The sequence below is a fragment of the Puma concolor genome, chromosome A3, assembly GCF_028749965.1.
Source record: "Puma concolor isolate L17-30 chromosome A3, mPumCon1.1.hap2, whole genome shotgun sequence".
Lineage (NCBI taxonomy): Eukaryota > Metazoa > Chordata > Mammalia > Carnivora > Felidae > Puma > Puma concolor.
The window spans coordinates 22299668-22320281 of NC_141669.1; the positions used below are offsets into that span (position 1 = coordinate 22299668).

Consider the following 20614-nt stretch of genomic DNA (forward strand, 5'->3'; position numbering starts at 1 on the left):
TTTTCCCTATTAGTGTGAGTTCTCAGAATACAGGAATTATGTTTATCTTTGTTGTCCCAGCACTGGATATAATACCTAGAACTTAGTAAGTACTCATGAAATGATTCATGAATAAATGAATGGGGTCATAATTGTTGCTGTGGTTATGGATACCCACTGTATTAATATTTGTGTCTATAAGATGGACTGTGCTGTTGATAAATTCTCTAACCTAGAACGTTTTCTGATTTTATTTTTTCTTTTTGTGCCTCTCTAGACTTCAAAGCAGCATAAATTGAAAAAGATCAAGAAATTCACAGGTCAGAAAGATTCTATCCTTTATTCTTCAGCTCAAGGCTCATGACATCAACTGTGGGTCTGCTTTAAGATTCTAGCCTTTAATAGTAGGTGGAGAGAAGGAGGTTGAAAGATTATGTAAATGAAAGAAATGTGCCTATTCTTTCCAACGTCTCTAAAGATGCTAGATTCTTTCTAGCAACTTCCAAAGAGATGTAAACAGCTTTATAATTCTATGCTTCCTTTCCTAATCTCCTTTTGTACACAACTCAAAGCACCAGGAAAGAAATTTGGTGAAATTAGAGAATACAGAAGGGGTAACTACCAAGAGTTTGGTGCAGGAAGTTTCAATACCTTTTTTCCCTGTCATGGACACTGGATAGACTCTCTTGGAGTAAAAGATATGTATTATGAATTTTATTTCCCCTACTCCAACTCCCTACTACCATGATTGTTCCTGCTCATTCCAATGGCTTCCATCTACTACATGGTGAAGGCAACATAGTATAGTTTAAAATAGAAAAACCTGAGACCTAGGTTAAGTCTGAACTCTACCACTAATTAATTTTATGATCCTGGACATCATTTCACCATTGTTTCCTTATTTGTAAAACAAGGGGGCTGAACAAGGTAGTATCAATAATTGTGATGCTGATAGACTCTTTACCCCTACTCCCAGCTTCCCAGTGGGAAGAAAATCTCAGAATGGGTTGCCCTGAAGCTAACCTGACATGGTGAGTAAAGCTGATCTTCACTGTCTATTCTTTCTCTCTTCAGCCTACCCTACTGATAAACTCTGTAAAATTAGGAGTAAGCTAGGACTATTTTACTTCACTCACTATGATAGCTGTTTCCTTTACAAGTTAAGTCACTCTTCTTAATGGTTTCTTTACTAGTACTTTAATATCACTTCAACTACACTGATACACTCTCTTATATCCAGTGTTTCAGCACTCCCTGTGGGATGGGCCCAGGAATATATACTCTGGTCAATGGAGAGAAGTCTTCAACAGATCTTCCAACACCTGGAATGTGCAAGGTCAGGGAAAGTAGTAGTTTCTAGGTGGGAACTGCAGCAGGTGGTAGAGCCCCCCACCCCCTTTTTTTAAGTAAACTCTTTGGGGCTTGAACTCAACCCTGAGATCAACAGTCACATGCTCTACGGACTGAGCCAGTCAGCTGCCCCAAAGGTGGTAAACTTTTAAGAGGGGGGAAGGAAGGAACTGAAGGAGGGAGAGTAGGAGAGAGGGAAGGAGGGAGGGAAAGAGAGAGGGAAACGGAAGATTGCTAGTTGGTTGGTTGGTTAGTTAGTTGGTTTGTTTGTTTGGCAGTGGGGATAAATTCTGGGTCCAAAGGACATTTAAGAACAACTGGTCTGTGGATCATTTCTGAATGGAATGGAGACAAATGCTCCCTTTCCTCCTGGTGGAGGAATTCTTTCCATAAGTAAATGATGTTGGGGAAAGCAGCCTCTTTTGCTGTTGTAGTTCTCCTTCAGGCCAAAATATTTTGCATTTGAAATAGCCATTATTTTTCCCTTTTCCTACTTTTCCTACCTTTTTCTGCTTCAAAGCAAATGGAAACTTTTCTTTATTTCTCAGATCAAGTCTTTTGGAATTGTGTTTGCCTGAACCACAAGATAAGATTTCTTCCTCCACCTCCTCTGTGTTTGTGGCTCAGGAGCCTGTTCTACCCTGTTGTGGCTGTAAGAAGGCAAAACATTCTACTGACCACAGCATCTCCTCTGGATCATTAAGCAACAACTCCAGCCTGTCACACTTTCCTGTCTTTTCTGAAGAAACAACCTGGCAACTCCAGAGCCATAGTTTACCTATTTTACCCAAGAAACAGCCTTCTGTGTTCAGGAGCCAAGGCACATTGCTGTCTACTTTTAGGCTCTCAGAGTTTGGGAAATCAAAACTTTTTCAGAATTTTACAGCACTTTCACCCTTAGGATCTCAAAGTTCTTTTATCAACTCTGTTCTTGAATCCCCAGCTCTCTGCCACCAAGAGAAAACAAAGAATGGCAGGAGGAGCAAGAGTCATTTGACATTGGATCATGGGCCAAATTCTGGCTCCAGGGAGAGACCACGATTCTCAGGGTGGGCTCCAATCCGTCTCTCTCCTTTGGCTAGGTGGGAGTTAGAGGGACATATGGCTTGGAAGGTTTGTACTTTGAGGGAACAAACAGTACCTCTGCCTGTGAAGGAATCGTGGGCAATGCTGAATTATTTAATCGATGCACAAGGAGGAGTCCCTGAACCAGAGAAACCTCAAATCCAGGTATCTATGCCCATTCATCAAAGCAGTAAACAAAGTATCAACAATAAATCCCCAAACTGTCCATCATTTCAGCTCCATGTGAATATTGGAGTGGAATCTAGATTAAAGAGAACAGAAACAAAAATTTCACAGTCACTTATCCCAGGTAAGCAGTCACAACCAGGGGATGGCCCCCAAATTCTTGAATCCAGGCCCTTAGTTACATCACTGGGCACTCCACCTCCCAAAAGTTTAGGAGTTGACATAAATCAAGAGGAAACCACTTTACTGCAGAAGGAGCCAAAACATGTCCTAGAGCTTAGTATAGAGCAGAGAGTCATAGGCCTTCCAGAAAAAAGGATACAGCAGCATAAGACCCAAGTGACTAATGTGGAATTGACCCCAAGGCTACCATACCAAGTTACAGATAACATAAAGGTAACTCCATTGGCATTACTTCAAGTCATGGATTTGATGGGGATGATCCCAGAATCACATTCAGAAGTGATAGAATCTGTGGGTTTGTTCCCACAGCCACCAGATGAAGTTGGGAAACCAATGGAAACCGTGAAAAAAGTGAGAGTAAGCCCCAAACCATCATATCAAGTCACTAAATCAGTGGAGGTAATACCAAGTCCTCAGCATCAAGCTATGGAATCAAAGATGACCTCAAGACCACAGAATCAAGTCACAGATAATGTGAAGGTAACTCCTATAGTATTGCTTCAAGTCATGGATTCTATGGGGATGATTAAAAAATCACATCCACATATCACAGAATCAGTGGGAATAACCCCAAGAACACAATATCAAGCCATGAAGTCAGCAGAAATAAACACATCACTAGACCATCAAGTCATACCACCAGGAAAGATGAGTCCAAAGGCAAAACATGCAGTTGTAGAAACTGTGGAAGTGACTGAAGGGCCACAGCATGAAGTTACTGAATCAGTGGACATAACCTCAAAGCCACAAAGTCAAGTCATAGAACTGTTGAAGTTTCTTCCAGAGCCAATATGTCAAAAAACAAGATCATTGGAAATGATCTCCAGTCCATCTCATCAAGTTATGGATTACATGAAAGTAACTCCAGTGGCACTATTACAAGCTATGGATTTCATGGGGATAATTCCACCAGCACAGCCACATGTTGTAGAACCTGGAAATTCGCAGTCTCAAATCGCAAATTTGACCCCAGGAGCAACTCAGCCAAATGGTTTGACTTCTAGCTCTCCTACTACTATTGGTCCACCTGAGGTTGTAGAATATGTGGGTTTACCCTCAGAGCCATCACCTAAAGTCAAAGAATCAGTAGGGATAGTTCCAATGTCATCACATCAATCCATACATTCTCTAAAGGTAACTCCAATAACACCGGGGTCACCAATTGGAATGATCATAGCACCACAGTCACAAGTTGTAGAAACTCAGGATTTGACCTCAAGGCCAATATCTCAAGTCAAGGAACCTCTTGAGTTGACTCCTGGTTCATGGATTCAAGTGCTAGACCCTGTGGGGATGACTCCACAACCATATCATGAAGGCACAGAAACTATGGCATTAATCCCAGGGCCACCTCATCAAGTCATGGAATCTTCAAGGTTGACTCCATGGCTTCAAACCCTAGAATCTTCAGAGGTGAGCCCAAGGCAAAGCCATCAAATTACAGAAAATATGGGGTTGGCCTCTGACACATGGTTACAAATGAAGAAATCTGTAGAGTTAACACCATCACATCATCAAATAATGGAATCTTTAGGGACAGTCCCAAGGTCGCTGGGTCAAAGTACAGCATCTAAGGGAGTGAGCCAAAAGCCACTGCATCAAGTCACAGAATCTACAGCAAAGACTACTGCATCACTACTTCCAAGTGTAGAGTATTTGGGGGTGCAGCCAATGCCACAACTTAAGGTTGTGGATTCTGTGAAGTTATCCTCAGGATTGCAAAATGCAAAATCTGAGAAACTGACCTTGGGACCAAGAATGCAAAATATAAAATCTATAGATATAACCACAGGTTTAGTCCCACAAGTGGTAAAATATGGAGAGCTGATCCCAACTGTGAATTCTATAGAATTGGTCCCAGAACTTCAACAGCAGACTGTAAAATCTGATGAGTTGGCCCCCATTCCACAGACGAAAAGTAGGAATTCTGTGCAGGTAGCCCCAGGGTCTCAGCTTCAAGGTGTGCAATTTATTCATTTAACCCTAGGAACACAACAACAAAGTAGAAAATCCACTGAGTTAGCCCCAGCACCACAGTTGCAAAATGGGAAATTGAAAGATTTGACCTCCAGTTCACAGTTGCAAGGTCTGGAATATGTTCATTTGGCCCTACCGCCAGAGTTTCCAGATATAAAAGGTGTGGAGTTGACCCTAAGACAATTACAGAAAGATAGGAAATCTGTGGATTTGGCCCCCAAACCATGGTTACAAGATAAAAGATCTGAGGAGATAGTCCCGGTACTATTGCTTAAAGATGTGAAAATTCCTCAAATGGTAGAATGTAGAAGGTTGATTCCTGAAACACAGGTAGAAGATATGAAATATGAGGAACCAATCTCAGGGGCACACATTCAAGCAGTAAAATCTGTAGAGTTGAACCTCAAGCCAAATCATCAAGCCACAGAACCTGAAGGATCTACCCCATGGCATCAAACTTTAGAATCTTTAGGAATGATTGTACAGCCAAGATATCCAGGAACAGAAGCAGAGTTGACTTCTGACAATTGTCACTACAGGAAAGAATCTGTGGAGTTGAAACAGTCATCTTTAGGAAATACTCCAGGACCATTGAGTCAAACTTCAGGATCTATTCAGATGAACTCAGTGCCATTACAAGGTACCCGTGAGACAATGCTCCAGGGTGTAAAAGCCTTGGAGACTCCAGTGTCTCAACACTTAATACAAGAATCTCCAGAGTTGGTATCAGGATCAGAGATGCAAGGTATGAACCCACAAATATTGAACCCAGAGTCCCAAGGTATGAAGTTTGTTCATTTGAATCTAGGACCATATTCAGAATTTACGAACTATAAGGAGTTGATCTCAGAACCACAATTTCAAAGTATGAGATATGTCCCATTGACCCCAGAACCACAGCCCAACAGTACAAAACCTGAGGAGTTGACTCTAGGTCCATTAATGCATGGTAATAAATTTGTGGATTTAACCGCACCACTGGAAGAATCTAGAAGGTTAATTCCTGACACACACTTACATGAAGAATCAAGGAAACTGACCATGGAACCACATTTACAAGCAATTAAATCTGTGGGTCCAACTTCTAGACCATGGCATCAAGACACAGTATCTACAGAGTTAGCTTCTGAGATCTGGCCACAAGAGGAGGAATCAGTGAAGTTAATCCCACAGCAAGTCATGGAAACTGCTGAGATGATGGCCAGGCCACATTTTAAAAAAATTTCAGAGATGACTCCAGGGCCAGGCTATCAAGACACAGAAGCCATGAGGCTGACTTCTGAGGCATTAACACAAAAACCAACAGGTCAAGTTATAGAATCTGCAGGAATGACTCTAAAACCACATCTTCAAGTTACTGAGCCTTCAGAGATACCTCTAAGGTCAGAAAAGACAGAAACTATGGGGTTGGCATCGTTTCAAGTTGAAAACACCCAAGAGACAATGCCATATTTTAAAAAAGGATCTCTGGAATTTACTTTAGGACCAGGGATGCAATATGAGAAATCAGAGCCACCACTACAAAATTTGAAATCTATGAAGTTAACCCCTGAGTCATCCCCATTAGTGGTAGGATCTAAACAATTTATCACAGGACCAAAACCACATGTTATGGAGTTGACCCCAGGGCCACAGCTCCAGGGAGTAAAGTCTATGCAGTTGGATCCAGAGCCACAATTACAAGACATGAAATATGTTAATTTAATCCAACAGCCAGCTACTACTGGAGTGGTAGAATTTGAGGAGCTGGTACAAGAACCAGTACTACAAAGTGTAGTATCAGAGGAATTGACTAAGGGGACCCAGCCTCAAGGTGTGAAATTGACCCTAGGGCCACATTTGCAAAGTGTCAGATTTTCAGAGTTATCCCAAGGGCCACTTCTTCAAGGAGAAAAACCTATAGATTTAATTTCAGGGTCTCCACATCATGGTATGAAATGTGATGAACTGACCCCTGGTTCCCCAGTGCAAGAAATCAAATTATCTATCCCAGGGCCAAAGCATCAAAGTGTTATACCCATAAAATTGACTTCAAAACCACAAACTCCAGGTGTGAAATTTGTGGAACAAAACTCAGGACCATGCTTGCAAGATGTCAAATTTTCTGATTTGACCTCAGAACCAAAGCGTCAAGGTTTCAAACATTTGCAGTGTATACCAGGAACACAGCTTCAAGATATGAAGTCTACAGGATTTGTAACAGAATCATCTTTGCAGTCAAGCCAAAGACCCTTGGGTGAAAATACAAAATCTCTTCTGTCTACTGAAGGACTACAGTTTCCTAGCACGAAATCCAATGAATTAACCTCAGAACTACAGTTGCAAGGTGTGAAATCTCAGGAACTAAACCTAGGGCCAAGGCAGCAAGATGTCAAATTTTCTGAATTGACTTCAGGGCCAAAGCTTCAAGGTGTCAAATTTGGGAAGCAAACCCCAGGATCTAAGTTTCATGGTGTGAATTCTGTGGAGGAGACTCCAGAGTTAGGGTTTCAAGATTCTAAATTAGCAAAGATGTCACCAGGGCTGCAGGGTATAAAACAAGTGGGGCTTAACCCAGGGCCATGTCTACAAGATGTCAAATTTTGTGATCTGATATCAGGAACTCAACCTCAAGGAGCGAAATCTTCAGAGTTAAACTTGGGACCACAACTACAGTGTGTGAATTTTTTTGAGTTGACCCCAAAGCCAAAGATACAAGGAGTAAGATCTATGAGGTTCACCCCACAACCTGGAAAGCAAGTGGTCACGCCTGAGATGTTAGTACCAGAGACACTATTTCAAGGTGTAAAACATTTAGTGATAGACCAAATGTCAAGCTTTGAAGGTAACATTTCTTATAAATTTGTCTCAGAGCCACAGAAACCATATGCAAAACCTATGGAGTTGACTCCCGGGTCACAGTTGCCAAGTGTGAAATATTCTGAGTTGATTAGAAGACCAGAGTTACAAGGTATAAAATCTCCTAAATTGATCCAAGGACCACAGTTGCAAGATATAAAACCTGTGGAGTGGACCCCAATCTCAAAGCTTCGAGGTTTAAAATCTAAGGCACAGCTGGAAGATAGGAAATCTGAGGAGTTAACCCCAGGGCTGCATTTGGGAGGTATGAAATCTATGCAAACACCAAAGCCACAAATGAGAGATGTCAAGTCTATGGTGTTAACCTCCGGGCCACAGGTGGAAGGTGTGAAACCAATGGAGCTGATCCCAGGCTCAAAACTTCAAGGTTTAAAATCTGAGTTGTTAATCTCAGAGTCAGAGCTGAAAGATATGAAATCTGTGGCCTTAATTCCAGGACAGTATCTAAAAGGTATGGAATCCATGTTGCTAACCTCCAGTCCACAGCTGGAAGGTGAGAAATCTGTGGAGATAACCTCAGGGGTTGAAATAGAAGATGTCAAATCTGTGAAAGATACCGCAAATAATAAGCTTCAAGGTGAGAAATCTGAGTTGACTATGCATGCAAGAATTCAAGAATTCAAAACTGTGGAGTTGGTCCCAAGAACACAGCTGCAAGATGTGAAAACTGTGGAATTGAAATTTGGGCCAAAGATGCAAGGTGAGAAATCTGTGTCTTTTGCACAAGGGCCATTGCTCCAAGGATCTGAACTGCAAGTTGTGAAACCTGAGGAATTGACTTTAGAGCCACAAATGCAAGATAAGGAACTTGTTGAGAGTACCCCATGTTTAAAGTATCAAAGTTTAAAATCTGTAGAGGAAACTCCAGATTCAGTGCTGCAATGTATAAAATCTGGGAAGTTGATCCCAAGGCCAAAGAAGCAGGAAGTAAAATCTGCGAATGTGACCAGAAGACCAAAGTTTCAAGGAGTAAAATCTGTGGATTTAGCCCCAAGGCAACACTTTCAAGGGATGGCACTTATGAATTTAACTTCTGGGCCAGAACAGGGTGGCGAGATATCTGTACTCTCACCAAAGCAGCAATGTGTGAATTCAGAGCAATTGAAGAGAGGGTCTAAGTCAGAAGGTGAGATGTCTTTGGAATTAATTCCAGGGCTAAAATTTAAAGATGGAAAATTAGTAGACTTCAATTTTGAGTTACAGTTTGAAGGTATGAAACCATGTGAACTGACTCCAGAATCAAATATCCAAGGTTTAAAACCTAAAGAGTTTAAACCTGAACCACAGTTGCAAAGCATAGTATCTCCTGAGTTGATCCCAGGACCTCAGCTGCACCAAGTGAAACCCTCGACATCAGCTTCAGAGCCACAACTCTGTGTAAAAACTGTTGAGTTAAATCAAGAGCAACTGCTTGAAAGTATGAAATGTATTCAGTGGATACCGGGACCTAAGTTCCAAGCTGTAAAATCTGTAGATTTAAATCTTGGGTCACGATCTCAAGGTGCTAAATCCGGAGGGTTGAAATCTTCAGTACAGTTAAGAGATGTGAAGTCATCTGAATTGACTTTCGGGACAAAAACTCAAGGTGCAACGTATGCAGATTTCAACCGTGGGCCACAGTTGCAGAATGTGAAAACTCCTGAGTTGTTCCCAGGACCACAGCTGCAAAAAGGGAAGACTTTGGCATCAACCTCAGAGCCACAGCTTCAAGATATAAAAACTATGGAGTTTAAACAAGAGCCACAGCTAGAAAGTATGAGATGTGTTCAGTGGGTACCAGGACCTGAATTCCAAGCTGTGAAGTCTGTAGAGTTAAATCTTGGATTACAGTCTCAAGGTGTCAAGTCTGTAGAGTTGAAACCTTTAATACAGTTAAGAGATACAAAGTCATCTGCATTGACTCCAAGGCCAAAGCTCCAAGATACACCATCTTTAGCATCACTCCAGGAACATCAGCCTCAAGGTTTCAATTTGAAACCTTTTCTACAGGTTAGAAGTATGAAATCATGTGACCTGACACCAAGATCAAAGCTCTGTGGTATAAAATCTATGACACTGAAATCTAGGCTTTCCTTGCATGATAGGAAATCTACTAAATTGACTGCAGGACCAAAGCTTCAAGAAGTGAAACCCTTACAGTCATCCCCAGGAGCACAACCTCAAGGTGTCAATTCTCTAGTGCTTACACAAGAGCCACAGCTTCCTGAGGTGAAATCTGGGGTATTAAGCCAAGGGTCACAATTACAAAGTGATAAAACTATAGAGTTGAACGCTCCACTACACTTGAAAAGTAGGAAGTCATCTGAATTGACTCTTCAGACAAAACTTCAAGGTGTGAAATCTGAGAATTTCAACTCTGGGTTACAGTGGCAAGGTCTAAAATCTTCTAAGTTGTCACCTGGGATAAAGTCCCACGATATGACATTTACTGAATTAAATCCAAGTTCACAATTGGAAGGTACAACATTTTCTAAACTGACTGTAGGGACAGAAATTCAAGGTTCCAAATCTACAGATTTCAACCATGGACCATTGTTACAAGGTGTGAATTCTTCTGAAGGGACCTCAAAGACAAAACTTCAAAATGTAAAACGTAAAGAAAGCAGCCCCAGTCCCCAGGTGCAAGTTGTGAAATCTTCTGACCTGATCCTGGGATCAAAGCTTCAAAATGTGAAATTGGTATTCAACCCTGAGCCACAATTTCAAGGAGTGAATTGTTCTAAGTTACTCTCAGAAACAAAGTTTCAAGATGTGGAATCTGCAAAGTTCAAACCTGGGTCACAGTTGAGTGGTGTGAAATCTTCTGAATTGATACTAGGGACAAAGCTTCAAAAAGTGGAATCAGTGGATTTCAAGTCAGGCCCACAGTTTCAAGATACGAAATCTTCTAGGTTGATCATGGGTGTAAAGCTTCCAGATGTAAAATCTACGAATTCCAGGTCTGGGCCACAGTTGCAGGATGTGAAATCTCGAGTGATCACAAGGGAAAAGCTGCAAGGAGTGAAATCTGTAGAATTGAAACCTAGTTCAAAGTTACAAGGTGAGAAATCTTCTGATATGACCCTGGGGAGGAAGTTTTCAGGTGTGAAATCCAGCCCAAAGTTACAAGATATGCAATGTTCAGAGCTGATTATGGGTATAAAGCTTCGAGATATAAAATCTACAGGGTCCAATTCTAGATCACACTTTCAAGGTATGAAATCTTCTGAAATGATCCCGGAGTCAAAGCTTCAAGAAGTGAAATCCTTTGGGTTCAACCATGGTCCAAAGCTACAAGGCGGGAAATCTGATTTAACCCAGAAGAGGAAGCTTCAAGGAGTGAAATCTGTGGAATTCAACCCTAGACCACAGAGACGAGGTGAGAAATCTGATTTGACGCTAGAGTGGAGGCTTCAAGATTTGAAATCTGTTGAGTTAAAACCTGTTCCACAGTTACAAGGTGTGACATCTTCTGAGTTAACACCAGAAACAAAGCTTCAAAGTGGAGGATCTGTGGAATTCATCACCAGGCCCACGTGGCAAGATACGAAATCTCTTGAATTGAATCTAGGTACAAAGGTACAAGATGTGAAATCTTTGGGGTTCAAGTCAGCCCTACAGTTACAAAATAGGAAATTGTCTATGCTGACACCAGGGGCACACTTTCAAGGTATGAAATCTGTGGAATTCAACCCTGGGGCAAAGTTGCAAGGTGCAAAATCTCCTGAGTCCATAAAGCTTCAAATAGTGAAAACTACAGAAGTCAATCATGACCCAGAATTTCGGGTTGCAAACCCCTCTGAGTTAGCCTTGGAATCAAAGATTCACAGTGTGGTATCTTCTGAGTTCAGTGCTGGGAAGCAGTGGCAAGAAGAGAAATCATATAAGGTGAACCCACGGCCAGAGCTTCAAAGTGTAAAATTTATGGTATACAATCCTGGATCACATTTGCAACATAGAAAATCTTCAGAATTATGCAAAGGGACACAGATTCAAGATGTGAAATCTATGGAATTCAATCCTGAGCAACAGTTGCAAGATGTGAAATCTTCTGAGCTGTGCCAGGGAACAAGTGTTCAAGGTATGCAGTCTTTCCAGTTCAATCCTGGGCCACAGTTACAAGTGATAAAATCTGAGTTGTGCAAAGACATGAAGCTTCCATATGAGCAATTTCCGGAATTCAATCATGAGCCTAAATTACAAGGTGGGAAATGCTCTGAGTTGAACCCAGGGCCACAGCTTCAGTGTATAAATGTTATGGCATTCAACACGGGGCCTCAATTGAAAGGTGTAAAATCTTTTGAGTTGAATCCTAGGCCAGAGCTTCAAGGTATAAAATCTAAGTTGTTCTGCCTTGGGCCACATTTGCAGGGTATGAATTCGTCTGCATTTATTTCAAAACCCAACCTTCAGTGTGTAAATGCTGTTGGATGCAGCCCTGAGTCACACTTGCAAGGTGTAAACTCTTCTGAATTAACTTCAGTTTCAAAACTTCAAAGTAGGAAGTCTTCTGAGTTGAATTCAGGGACAGAGTTTCCAAGGGAGACATCTGTAGTGGTCAACCCTGGAATACATTTGCAAGATTTGAAATCTGAACTGATTCCAGGGCCAAAGTTTCTAGGTGTAGCACCTATGGGATGCAACCCTGGGCCACAGATGAACTGTATAAATCCTTCTGAGTTGAATCCAGAGCCAAAATTACAATGTGTAAATTCTGTGGGGTGCAAACTGGGGCCACCTTTGCAAAGTGTACCATCTTTTGAGTTGACTTCAGGGACAAAATGTCAAGGTATGGGATCTGAGGTGAATCCAGGGACCAAGAGTCACAGTGAGACATCTGTGGTGTTCAACCCTGAACCACATTTGCAATGTTTGAAATCTGAATTGATTCCCGGGCCAAAGTTTCTAGGTGTAGCACCTATGGGATGCAAACCTGGGCCACAGACGAACTGTGTAAATTCTTCTGAGTTGAGTCCAGAGGCAAAATTACAATGTGTAAACGCTGTGGAGTACAAATTTGAGCCACCTTTGCAAGGTATACAATCTTTTGGGTTGACTTCAGAGATAAAATGTCAAGGTATGGGATCTTTTGATTTGAATCTGGGGTCAGAATTTCAAGGTATAAAATCTGTTTTGTTCAACCCTGTGCAACATTCACAAAATATGAAATGTGAATTGACTCCAGGGACAAAGTTTCCAGGTGTAACATCACAGGAGTTCAACTGTGGCCCACAGCCGCAAGGTGTGAATTCTTCTGATTTGAATTCAGGGTCAGAATTTCAGTGCATGAATTCTGTAAAGTTTAATCCAGGGCCACAGATGCAAAGCACAAAACCCTCTGAATTGAATCCTGGGTTAGAATCTCAAGGTACAAAATCTATTCTGTTCAACCCTGGACAATATTTGCAAGGTATAAAATCTTCTGAGTTAATACCAGGGGCAAAGTTTCCAGAAATCCAGTTTTGGGAGAATCACTGTGGGTCACAGCAACAAGTTGTGCAGTCAGTGTTCACTGTAGGCTCTCCGTTAAATGGTATGAAATCTGTCTTATTTTTACCAGAGCCATTGCTTGAAGATGTAAAATCTATGAAGATGAGCAAAGAGCCATTGCTTTGTGGTGCAAATTCTGTGAAACGGATTTCAGGCTCTGAGCTGCAGGACTTGAAATGTGAGATGTTTGCACGAGAGCCATGTTTTAAAATAATGAAATCTGTGGATGTAAATTCAGGGCCACATCCTCAAGGTATGAATTCTGAGGAGTTGCCCTCACACCTCAGGCAGCATAATGTGAGATCCGTGGTGTTTTCACCGCATTTTCAAGATGTGAAATCTTTGAAGTCAAACCCATTGCCACAGCCTCAAAGTGCTAATTCTTTAGGGTTGTCATCATGCCTCAGGTCACCATGTGTTAATTCTGAGGTCTTTGCACCAGAGTCATGTTTTCAAGATGTCAAATCCGTGGAGTTGACACCAGGGTCCCAACAGCAAGGTATGAATTGCCAAGAGTTGACTTCAGGATGGCAAGGTATGAAATCAGTGGTGTTGGCACCAGAGCCAGTTAAGAAGTTCATACCAGGACTGATGTTGGCTAGTGTTAAATTTTCAAGTTTGTCTCCAGAATCACAGCAACAAGGTGAGAAATCTTTGGAGTTTACTCCAGAACCAAAGTTGCAAAGTATAAAACATGTGAAATTGTCTTCAGCATCTCTGCAACAAGATATAAAACCTGTAGAGTTACCACCAGGGTCACTGCTTCCAAGAACAAAATCTGAGGAGCTAACTCCAAAAAGAAGGTATCCAATTACAAACTCCTCTGAGATAATCCCTAGGCCAGAGCATCAGTTTGTAGAACATGTGGAGATGATCCCAACGCCAATGCATCAGGTCCCTAAATCTGTGAGTTTGATTTCAATACCAATTTATCACATCACAGAATCTTCAGCAATGGCACAAAGGTTGGCACACCAAGGCAAAGAAACCATAGAAAAATCTGTAGGGTTGACCCCAAAGCCAACAAGTAAAGCCATGGAATCTTCAGGAATGCCTCTAGGGCTAGATCTCCAAGTACCAGAATCTGTTGATGTGACTCCAGTGCTAAGAAATCGAGGCTCTAAATCCTTAGAATTAACCCTAAAGGAAAGCTACCAAATCCCAAAAACTCTGGAGTTGCTCTCTCAGTCACAGACTCAAGTTAAGGATTTGGAGGAATTACATACAAGGCTACTGCAGCAAGCTGTAGGATCTGAAGAGATGACCCCAGAGCCCAAGCATCACACTACAGAAACTATGGGCTTGACCTCCAAGGCAAGGCCAAAAAGGAAGGAATTCCTTGGAATGACCCCAAAGCCAATACGTAAAACCACTGGATATGCAGAGAGATTTCCAAGGCCCTATCCTCAAGCACTAGAATTTGCGGAGGTGATCTCTGAGAAAAGGCTGCAGAGGGAAGACTCTGAAGCATTGATTACACAGTCATTACATCATGTCCCAGGGCCTTCAGAGATGACACCAGGACTAGGATATCAAGTTCCTGAATCTATGGGTTTCACTTCTAAGCAACGGCTTCAAAGGGAGGAATCTTTAGAGTTGCCCCCAAAGCCGACAGATCAAGTTGCAGGATGTGCAGAATCTGTAAAGCTCATACCCGAGACATGGCAGCAAGGGGATGGATCAGTGGGATTATCATTGTCACAGAATCAAAGGATGAAATATTCAGAGATAGGTCCAGGACTACAAGGTCGAATTACAGAATATATGAGGATTAGTCCAAAGCCACCAGATCAGGTCACAGAATCTACAAAGACACAGCTTCATGTTGCTCAAGGGGTAACCCCGGTAGTTCCCCAAAAAGTTATTGACTATGTGAAAGTGACTTCTGGGCCACCACCTCAAGTTGTAAAATCTGTGGCATTAACACCAGGGCCAATCTCTCAAATGGTAGACTGTCTTGAGTTGACTCCAAAACTGCAAGATGTGAGATCTTCTGAGTTTACCTCAGGGCTATGGTTGCAAAATGTGAAATCTAAGAAATTAGCCACAGAGCCAACACACCAAATTTTGGAAACAATGAAGTTGACAGGGTTTCAAATCGTAAAGACTGTGTTAATCCCAGGGCCACCACTTCAAATTGTAAAATCTGAGGAATTAGCACCAGGACCAATTCCTCAGGTTGTAGAACCAATAGGAGTAGCCTTAGGGTCAGCGATTGAAGCACTGGATTGTTTGGATTTATTCCCAAAGCCACAGCTTCAAGAAATGGTAGAACCTGTAGAATTAACTCCAAGGCCAAATACTAAAGTGAAATCTGCAGAATTACTCTCACAGCCAACATCTCCATTTGAGAAACCTACAATGTTCACTCGTGAACAAGGGCTTCAGGCCATGAAATCAGTAGGGACAAAAATAGGGTCTTCTCAAATCAGGGAATCTGAGGATTTGAATCTAGGACAGGTATATCAGATTAGGGAATCTGAGGATTTTACATCAAGAGAGGAGTTACAAATAGATAATTATATCTCTAGATTTCTGCACAACTCTTCAAACTCGCTTATCTCAAGCTCGGCCGAAACATCTGAATTAGGAAGCCTTTGGGATTTTGAGCTGCCGGAAGTATCAAGGACTTTGGATGTAAAAAACCTTGGGACAGATATTTTGGAGCCTGAAGAGTCCTTTATAGACTCTACTATGATACGGTCTTCAACCCTTACCTTGTCCCTTCATAATCAACTGTCTGATAAAATAACTAACATTGTAGAAACCCCACATTTTGAGATCCCAAGAGTGGGTGTCATATCTAAGGAGAGGACTAATAAGAAGCAGGTGGAAGAGCTAGAGAACTTACTCCACGACCTATCCCAACATCCACCACAAAGCTGGAGATCACCATCTAGGACGTTTCAGTCAGGATCGGGAACTCAAAGAGGCCTTACCTGGTCTGTCCTGGGGAGACAACAGAATGTCTGGGAGAATCACTCCTGGAGACAGCGACTACCTAGAAAATATCTCTCCAATATGCTAACGCTGGGGAATGTCTTGGGAGCCACTATGAAAAGGAAGCTCTATTCTCGAACATCTTTAACAGAGAGAGCCACTGCAGATGTCTGTCAGTCTATTCAGAATTTATTTGGGGTTCCAGCTGAACTGATGAAATTTTCCCAGAGTTTGCTAGAGAAGGGTCGAGGTACTATCTCTCAGCCTTCAGTGGTCAAAAACTACATTCAAAGACATACTTCATGTCATGATCATGAGCAAAGAATGGCCTTAAAGATGTGGACACGTGGTTCCATGTCCTCTATAATACAGCAATACTCTGGGACTAGAATGAGAATAAAGAAAGTAAATTCAAAGCTCAATGATATATCCAAGGAAGTCATTCAGCCCATTCCTGCTTCATGTACAGGGGGCCAGCCTCCTGCCCCAGTAAAGTTAGAGTCCTCCTTCGATATAGTTTTCACTAGGAAAGATTCTGTTCCAGTGGAAGAGAGTGAGAACTCACAGAGTAATTCACAGACAAGGATTTTTGAATCCCAACACTCTCTCAAGCCAAGTTTTCTTCCCCAGGCCAAAACTGACTTCTCAGAACAGTTCCAGCTGTTACAAGATCTGCAGCTAAAAATAGCAGCAAAACTGTTAAGGAGTCAAATACCCCCAAATGTTCCTCCACCTCTAACTTCAGGTCTGGTTTTAAAATACCCTATCTGCCTACAGTGTGGCCGATGTGCAGGATTTAGTTGCTGTCATAAATTACAGGGCACTCTTGGGCCTTACCTTCTTATTTATCCACAGCTCCACCTTGTAAGCACTCCTAAAGGCCATGGAGAGATTAGGTTGCATCTTGGCTTTAGGCTGCGAACTGGGAAAAGACCCCAAGTTTCAAAGTATCACAGAAGAGACAGACCCATCACACCAAGGAGTCCTATGTCACCATCACTAAGGAAAGCTAATGTCTACACTCGAGCTTCCAAGAGTCCTACTTCTACGATAGATTTCCAGTCTGGATCTTCCCAGGCTCCTGCTTCTCCTGTACAAGTGCACATCAGGCGAAGGCAGTATAGGAGCCCTGACCTAGTAGGAAAGACAGAAATTAGAGACCCTGGGCAATATGAATTTACTCAAGTTCACTCTTTACCAGATAGTGACTCTGAAGATGTTCAGGATGAAAAATGGGCTAACAGGAGAACCCAAAAGACCCATGATTCAAAATATCCAATGAAAGGAACCAAGGGAGGCAGAACACAAAGCGCAGAGTTCTACACAAATGGTAGAGCCATGACACAGAGTCCTTCTAGGGAATTACCAGCCCAGTTTAGAAGGAAGAGGAATGGAGCATCTCAGACAATGACTGCCTCGTTAAAAAGACAACCTAAGAAATCCTCCCAACCCAAATTCATTCAACTGCTTTTTCAAGGCCTAAGGCAAGCATTCCAGATGGCACACAGAATTATGGCTTTTGTTGGGCAGAAGCCTGAGGACAGATCAAGGCCAGACCATTTGTGGTCAAGCAAAAACCAGCATCCAAAACGAAAAGCCAGAGACTATTACTTATCAAGAGATATCAAAAGTGACGGGATGCCAGTTGTCAAGCTAAAGCCAACAGACCTAACCACTAAGCAGGAGAGCACATTAAGGGAAGAAACAGAGCAACTCAGATCAGTTCAAGAACCAAAATGGGATAGCTCTTTCAAACCCAGACATACCCAACTGCCCAAGCGCATAGTTTCCCAAAGAAGTACCACTTTCAAAACCACTTCAAGCAGACGGTCTATGGGTGTTGTTCAAAATGACAGTAGCAGCAGAGCTAAGAAAAACTTTGGCAGAAGTGAAATCTCCATCCAGGAGTCCAAGAACTCCAAATCGGGAACCAGAGTTCAGGACCGAGGGAGAATTCTACAAGATTCACTTAAGAGAAACTCACACAGTCACTTTAAAGAGAAACTGACACCCAAGAAACGAAACCACAAAAGCTTCTTAAGCCAGAGAACCCCATGTAATTCCTCTGAAAGGAGCCATGGTAGTCCCTCTCAGAGGAGCCATCACAGTCTCTCTCAAAGGGGCCACCAAAGTCCCTCTGAGAGGAGATGTCGTAGCCCTTCCGAGAGGAGCCATCGAAGTCCTTCTCAGAGAAGTCATCACAGTATCTCCGGAAGGAGCCACCAAAGTGCCTCTGAGAGGAGCCACCGAAGTCCTTCTCAGAGGAGCCATCGCAGTCTCTCCGGAAGGAGCCGTCAAAGTCCCTCTGAGAGAAGCCACCGAAGTCCTTCTCAAAGGAGCCATCGCAGTCTCTCCGGAAGGAGCCGTCAAAGTCCCTCTGAGAGGAGCCACCAAAGTCCTTCTCAGAGGAGCCATCGCAGTCTCTCCGGAAGGAGCCGTCAAAGTCCCTCTGAGAGGAGCCACCGAAGTCCTTCTCAGAGGAGCCATCGCAGTCTCTCCGGAAGGAGCCGTCAAAGTCCCTCTGAGAGGAGCCACCGAAGTCCTTCTCAGAGGAGCCATCGCGGTCTCTCCAGAAGGAGCCGTCAAAGTCCCTCTGAGAGGAGCCACCGAAGTCCTTCTCAGAGGAGCCATCGCGGTCTCTCTGGAAGGAGCCATCAAAGTCCCTCTGAGAGGAGCCACCGAAGTCCTTCTCAGAGGAGCCATTGCGGTCTCTCTGGAAGGAGCCATCAAAGTCCCTCTGAGAGGAGCCACCGAAGTCCTTCTCAGAGGAGCCATCACAGTATCTCCAGAAGGAGCCATCAAAGTCCCTCTGAGAGGAGCCACCGAAGTCCTTCTCAGAGAAGCCATCGCGGTCTCTCCGGAAGGAGCCGTCAAAGTCCCTCTGAGAGGAGCCACCGAAGTCCTTCTCAGAGGAACCATCACAGTATCTCTGGAAGGAGCCATCAAAGTCCCTCTGAGAGGAGCCACCAAAGTCCTTCTCAGAGGAGCCATCACAGTATCTCCGGAAAGAGCCATCAAAGTCCCTCTGAGAGGAACCACCAAAGTCCTTCTCAGAGGAGCCATCACAGTATCTCCGGAAAGAGCCATCAAAGTCCCTCTGAGAGGAACCACCGAAGTCCTTCTCAGAGGAGCCATCACAGTATCTCCAGAAGGAGCCACCAAAGTCCTTCTCAGAGGAGTCATTGCAGTATCTCCAGAAGGAGCCATCAGAGTCCCTCTGAGAGGATCCATCGAAGTCCTTCTCAGAAGAGCCATCTCGGTCTCTCTGGAAGGAGCCATTGGAGTCCCTCTGAGAGGAGCCACCAAAGTCCTTCTCAGAGGAGTCATCACAGTATCTCCAGAAGGAGCCACCAAAGTCCTTCTCAGAGGAGTCATTGCAGTATCTCCAGAAGGAGCCATCAGAGTCCCTCTGAGAGGATCCATCGAAGTCCTTCTCAGAAGAGCCATCTCGGTCTCTCTGGAAGGAGCCATTGGAGTCCCTCTGAGAGGAGCCACCAAAGTCCTTCTCAGAGGAGCCATCACAGTATCTCCAGAAGGAGCCACCAAAGTCCTTCTCAGAGGAGTCATTGCAGTATCTCCAGAAGGAGCCATCAGAGTCCCTCTGAGAGGATCCATCGAAGTTCTTCTCAGAGGAGCCATCGCGGTCTCTCTGGAAGGAGACATCAGAGTCCCTCTGAGAGGAGATGTCGCAGTCCCTCTGAGAGGAGACATCACAGTCCTTCTCAGAAGAGCCATCGCAGTCTCTCTGAAAGGAGCAATCAAAGTCCTTCTCAGAGGAGCCATCATAGTGTCTCCAAAAGGAGCTGCCAGAGTCCCTCTGAGAGGAGATGTCGCAGTCCTTCTGAGAGGAGATGTCGCAGTCCCTTTCAGAAAATTCATCACAGTCCCTTAGGGAGGAGAGGACACAGCCCTTTTGGGAGAAGACAGCACAGACCCCCTGTGAGGGGTGGTTGCGGTTCCTCAGAGAGAACTCACTGCAGTTCCTCTGAGAGGAGCAGACACAGTCACTTGGACAGAGCAAACACAGTCATTTTAAGAGGGGTCAACACAGTTGGTCTGAGAAAACCCATCACAGTCCCCCTAAGGAGAGACTCAAGCGCAGCTACCCTAGGGAGAGGCTCAGACATAGTGTGTCTAAAGATTTCAAGGGCTACTCAAACACACAAAATACCCAAAGCTGGGCAAGTTTAGAGTCCTGAAGCTAACAGATGAGAAGAGATCCGCCCCCCTTATTCACTGACTGGCTCAAGTCTTCACCAAGCTGCCCTTTCCTGGCTTCTTTCCTGCTAAGCCACTGCCTCCAATACCTGCGCCCTCAGCAAAGAGCGTCTCTGCCACTCTTCCTGGGGGAGGGAGGGCGGGAATGGGTCTGTAATATCTCTAAGATAAATAAAGGGGCAATAATTGATCTCCATCCAGAAACACCACTCGTCGTGCTGGGTGGGGAATGGAGGGTGGAGGGATATTTGGTGTCGCGCAAAAGGATGGAACGACAGGAAGGGGTTCTGAGGCCGTGTTGAGGTCCAAACCCCACCTACAGCCTCCTGGGGCGGGGTCTCAGAGGAGGGAGGCACGTCATGTGACTCACTCCAGCCGCAGCCCCCTC

The 20614-nt window shown here is 43.6% G+C and overlaps 1 protein-coding gene across 1 annotated transcript; it reads left to right on the top strand.

Moving 5' to 3' along the window:
- The first annotated feature begins 1039 nt into the window (after positions 1-1039).
- SPATA31H1 (SPATA31 subfamily H member 1) lies at positions 1040-20500 on the top strand. Its single transcript, XM_086700246.1, has 2 exons — positions 1040-1315; positions 1878-20500. Exons 1-2 carry the CDS (start codon positions 1269-1271, stop codon positions 20197-20199), a joined length of 18369 nt encoding a protein of 6122 aa, XP_086556372.1. The 5' UTR covers positions 1040-1268; the 3' UTR covers positions 20200-20500.
- The last annotated feature ends 114 nt before the right edge of the window (positions 20501-20614 follow it).

Excerpts from the sequence above, each read along its gene's own strand:
- SPATA31H1 (XM_086700246.1), top strand. The coding sequence starts at position 1,269 with ATGGAGAGAAGTCTTCAACAGATCTTCCAACACCTGGAATGTGCAAG. Across the intron at positions 1,316-1,877 it reads CAACACCTGGAATGTGCAAG|ATCAAGTCTTTTGGAATTGT; the intron begins GTCAGGGAAAGT and ends TTTATTTCTCAG.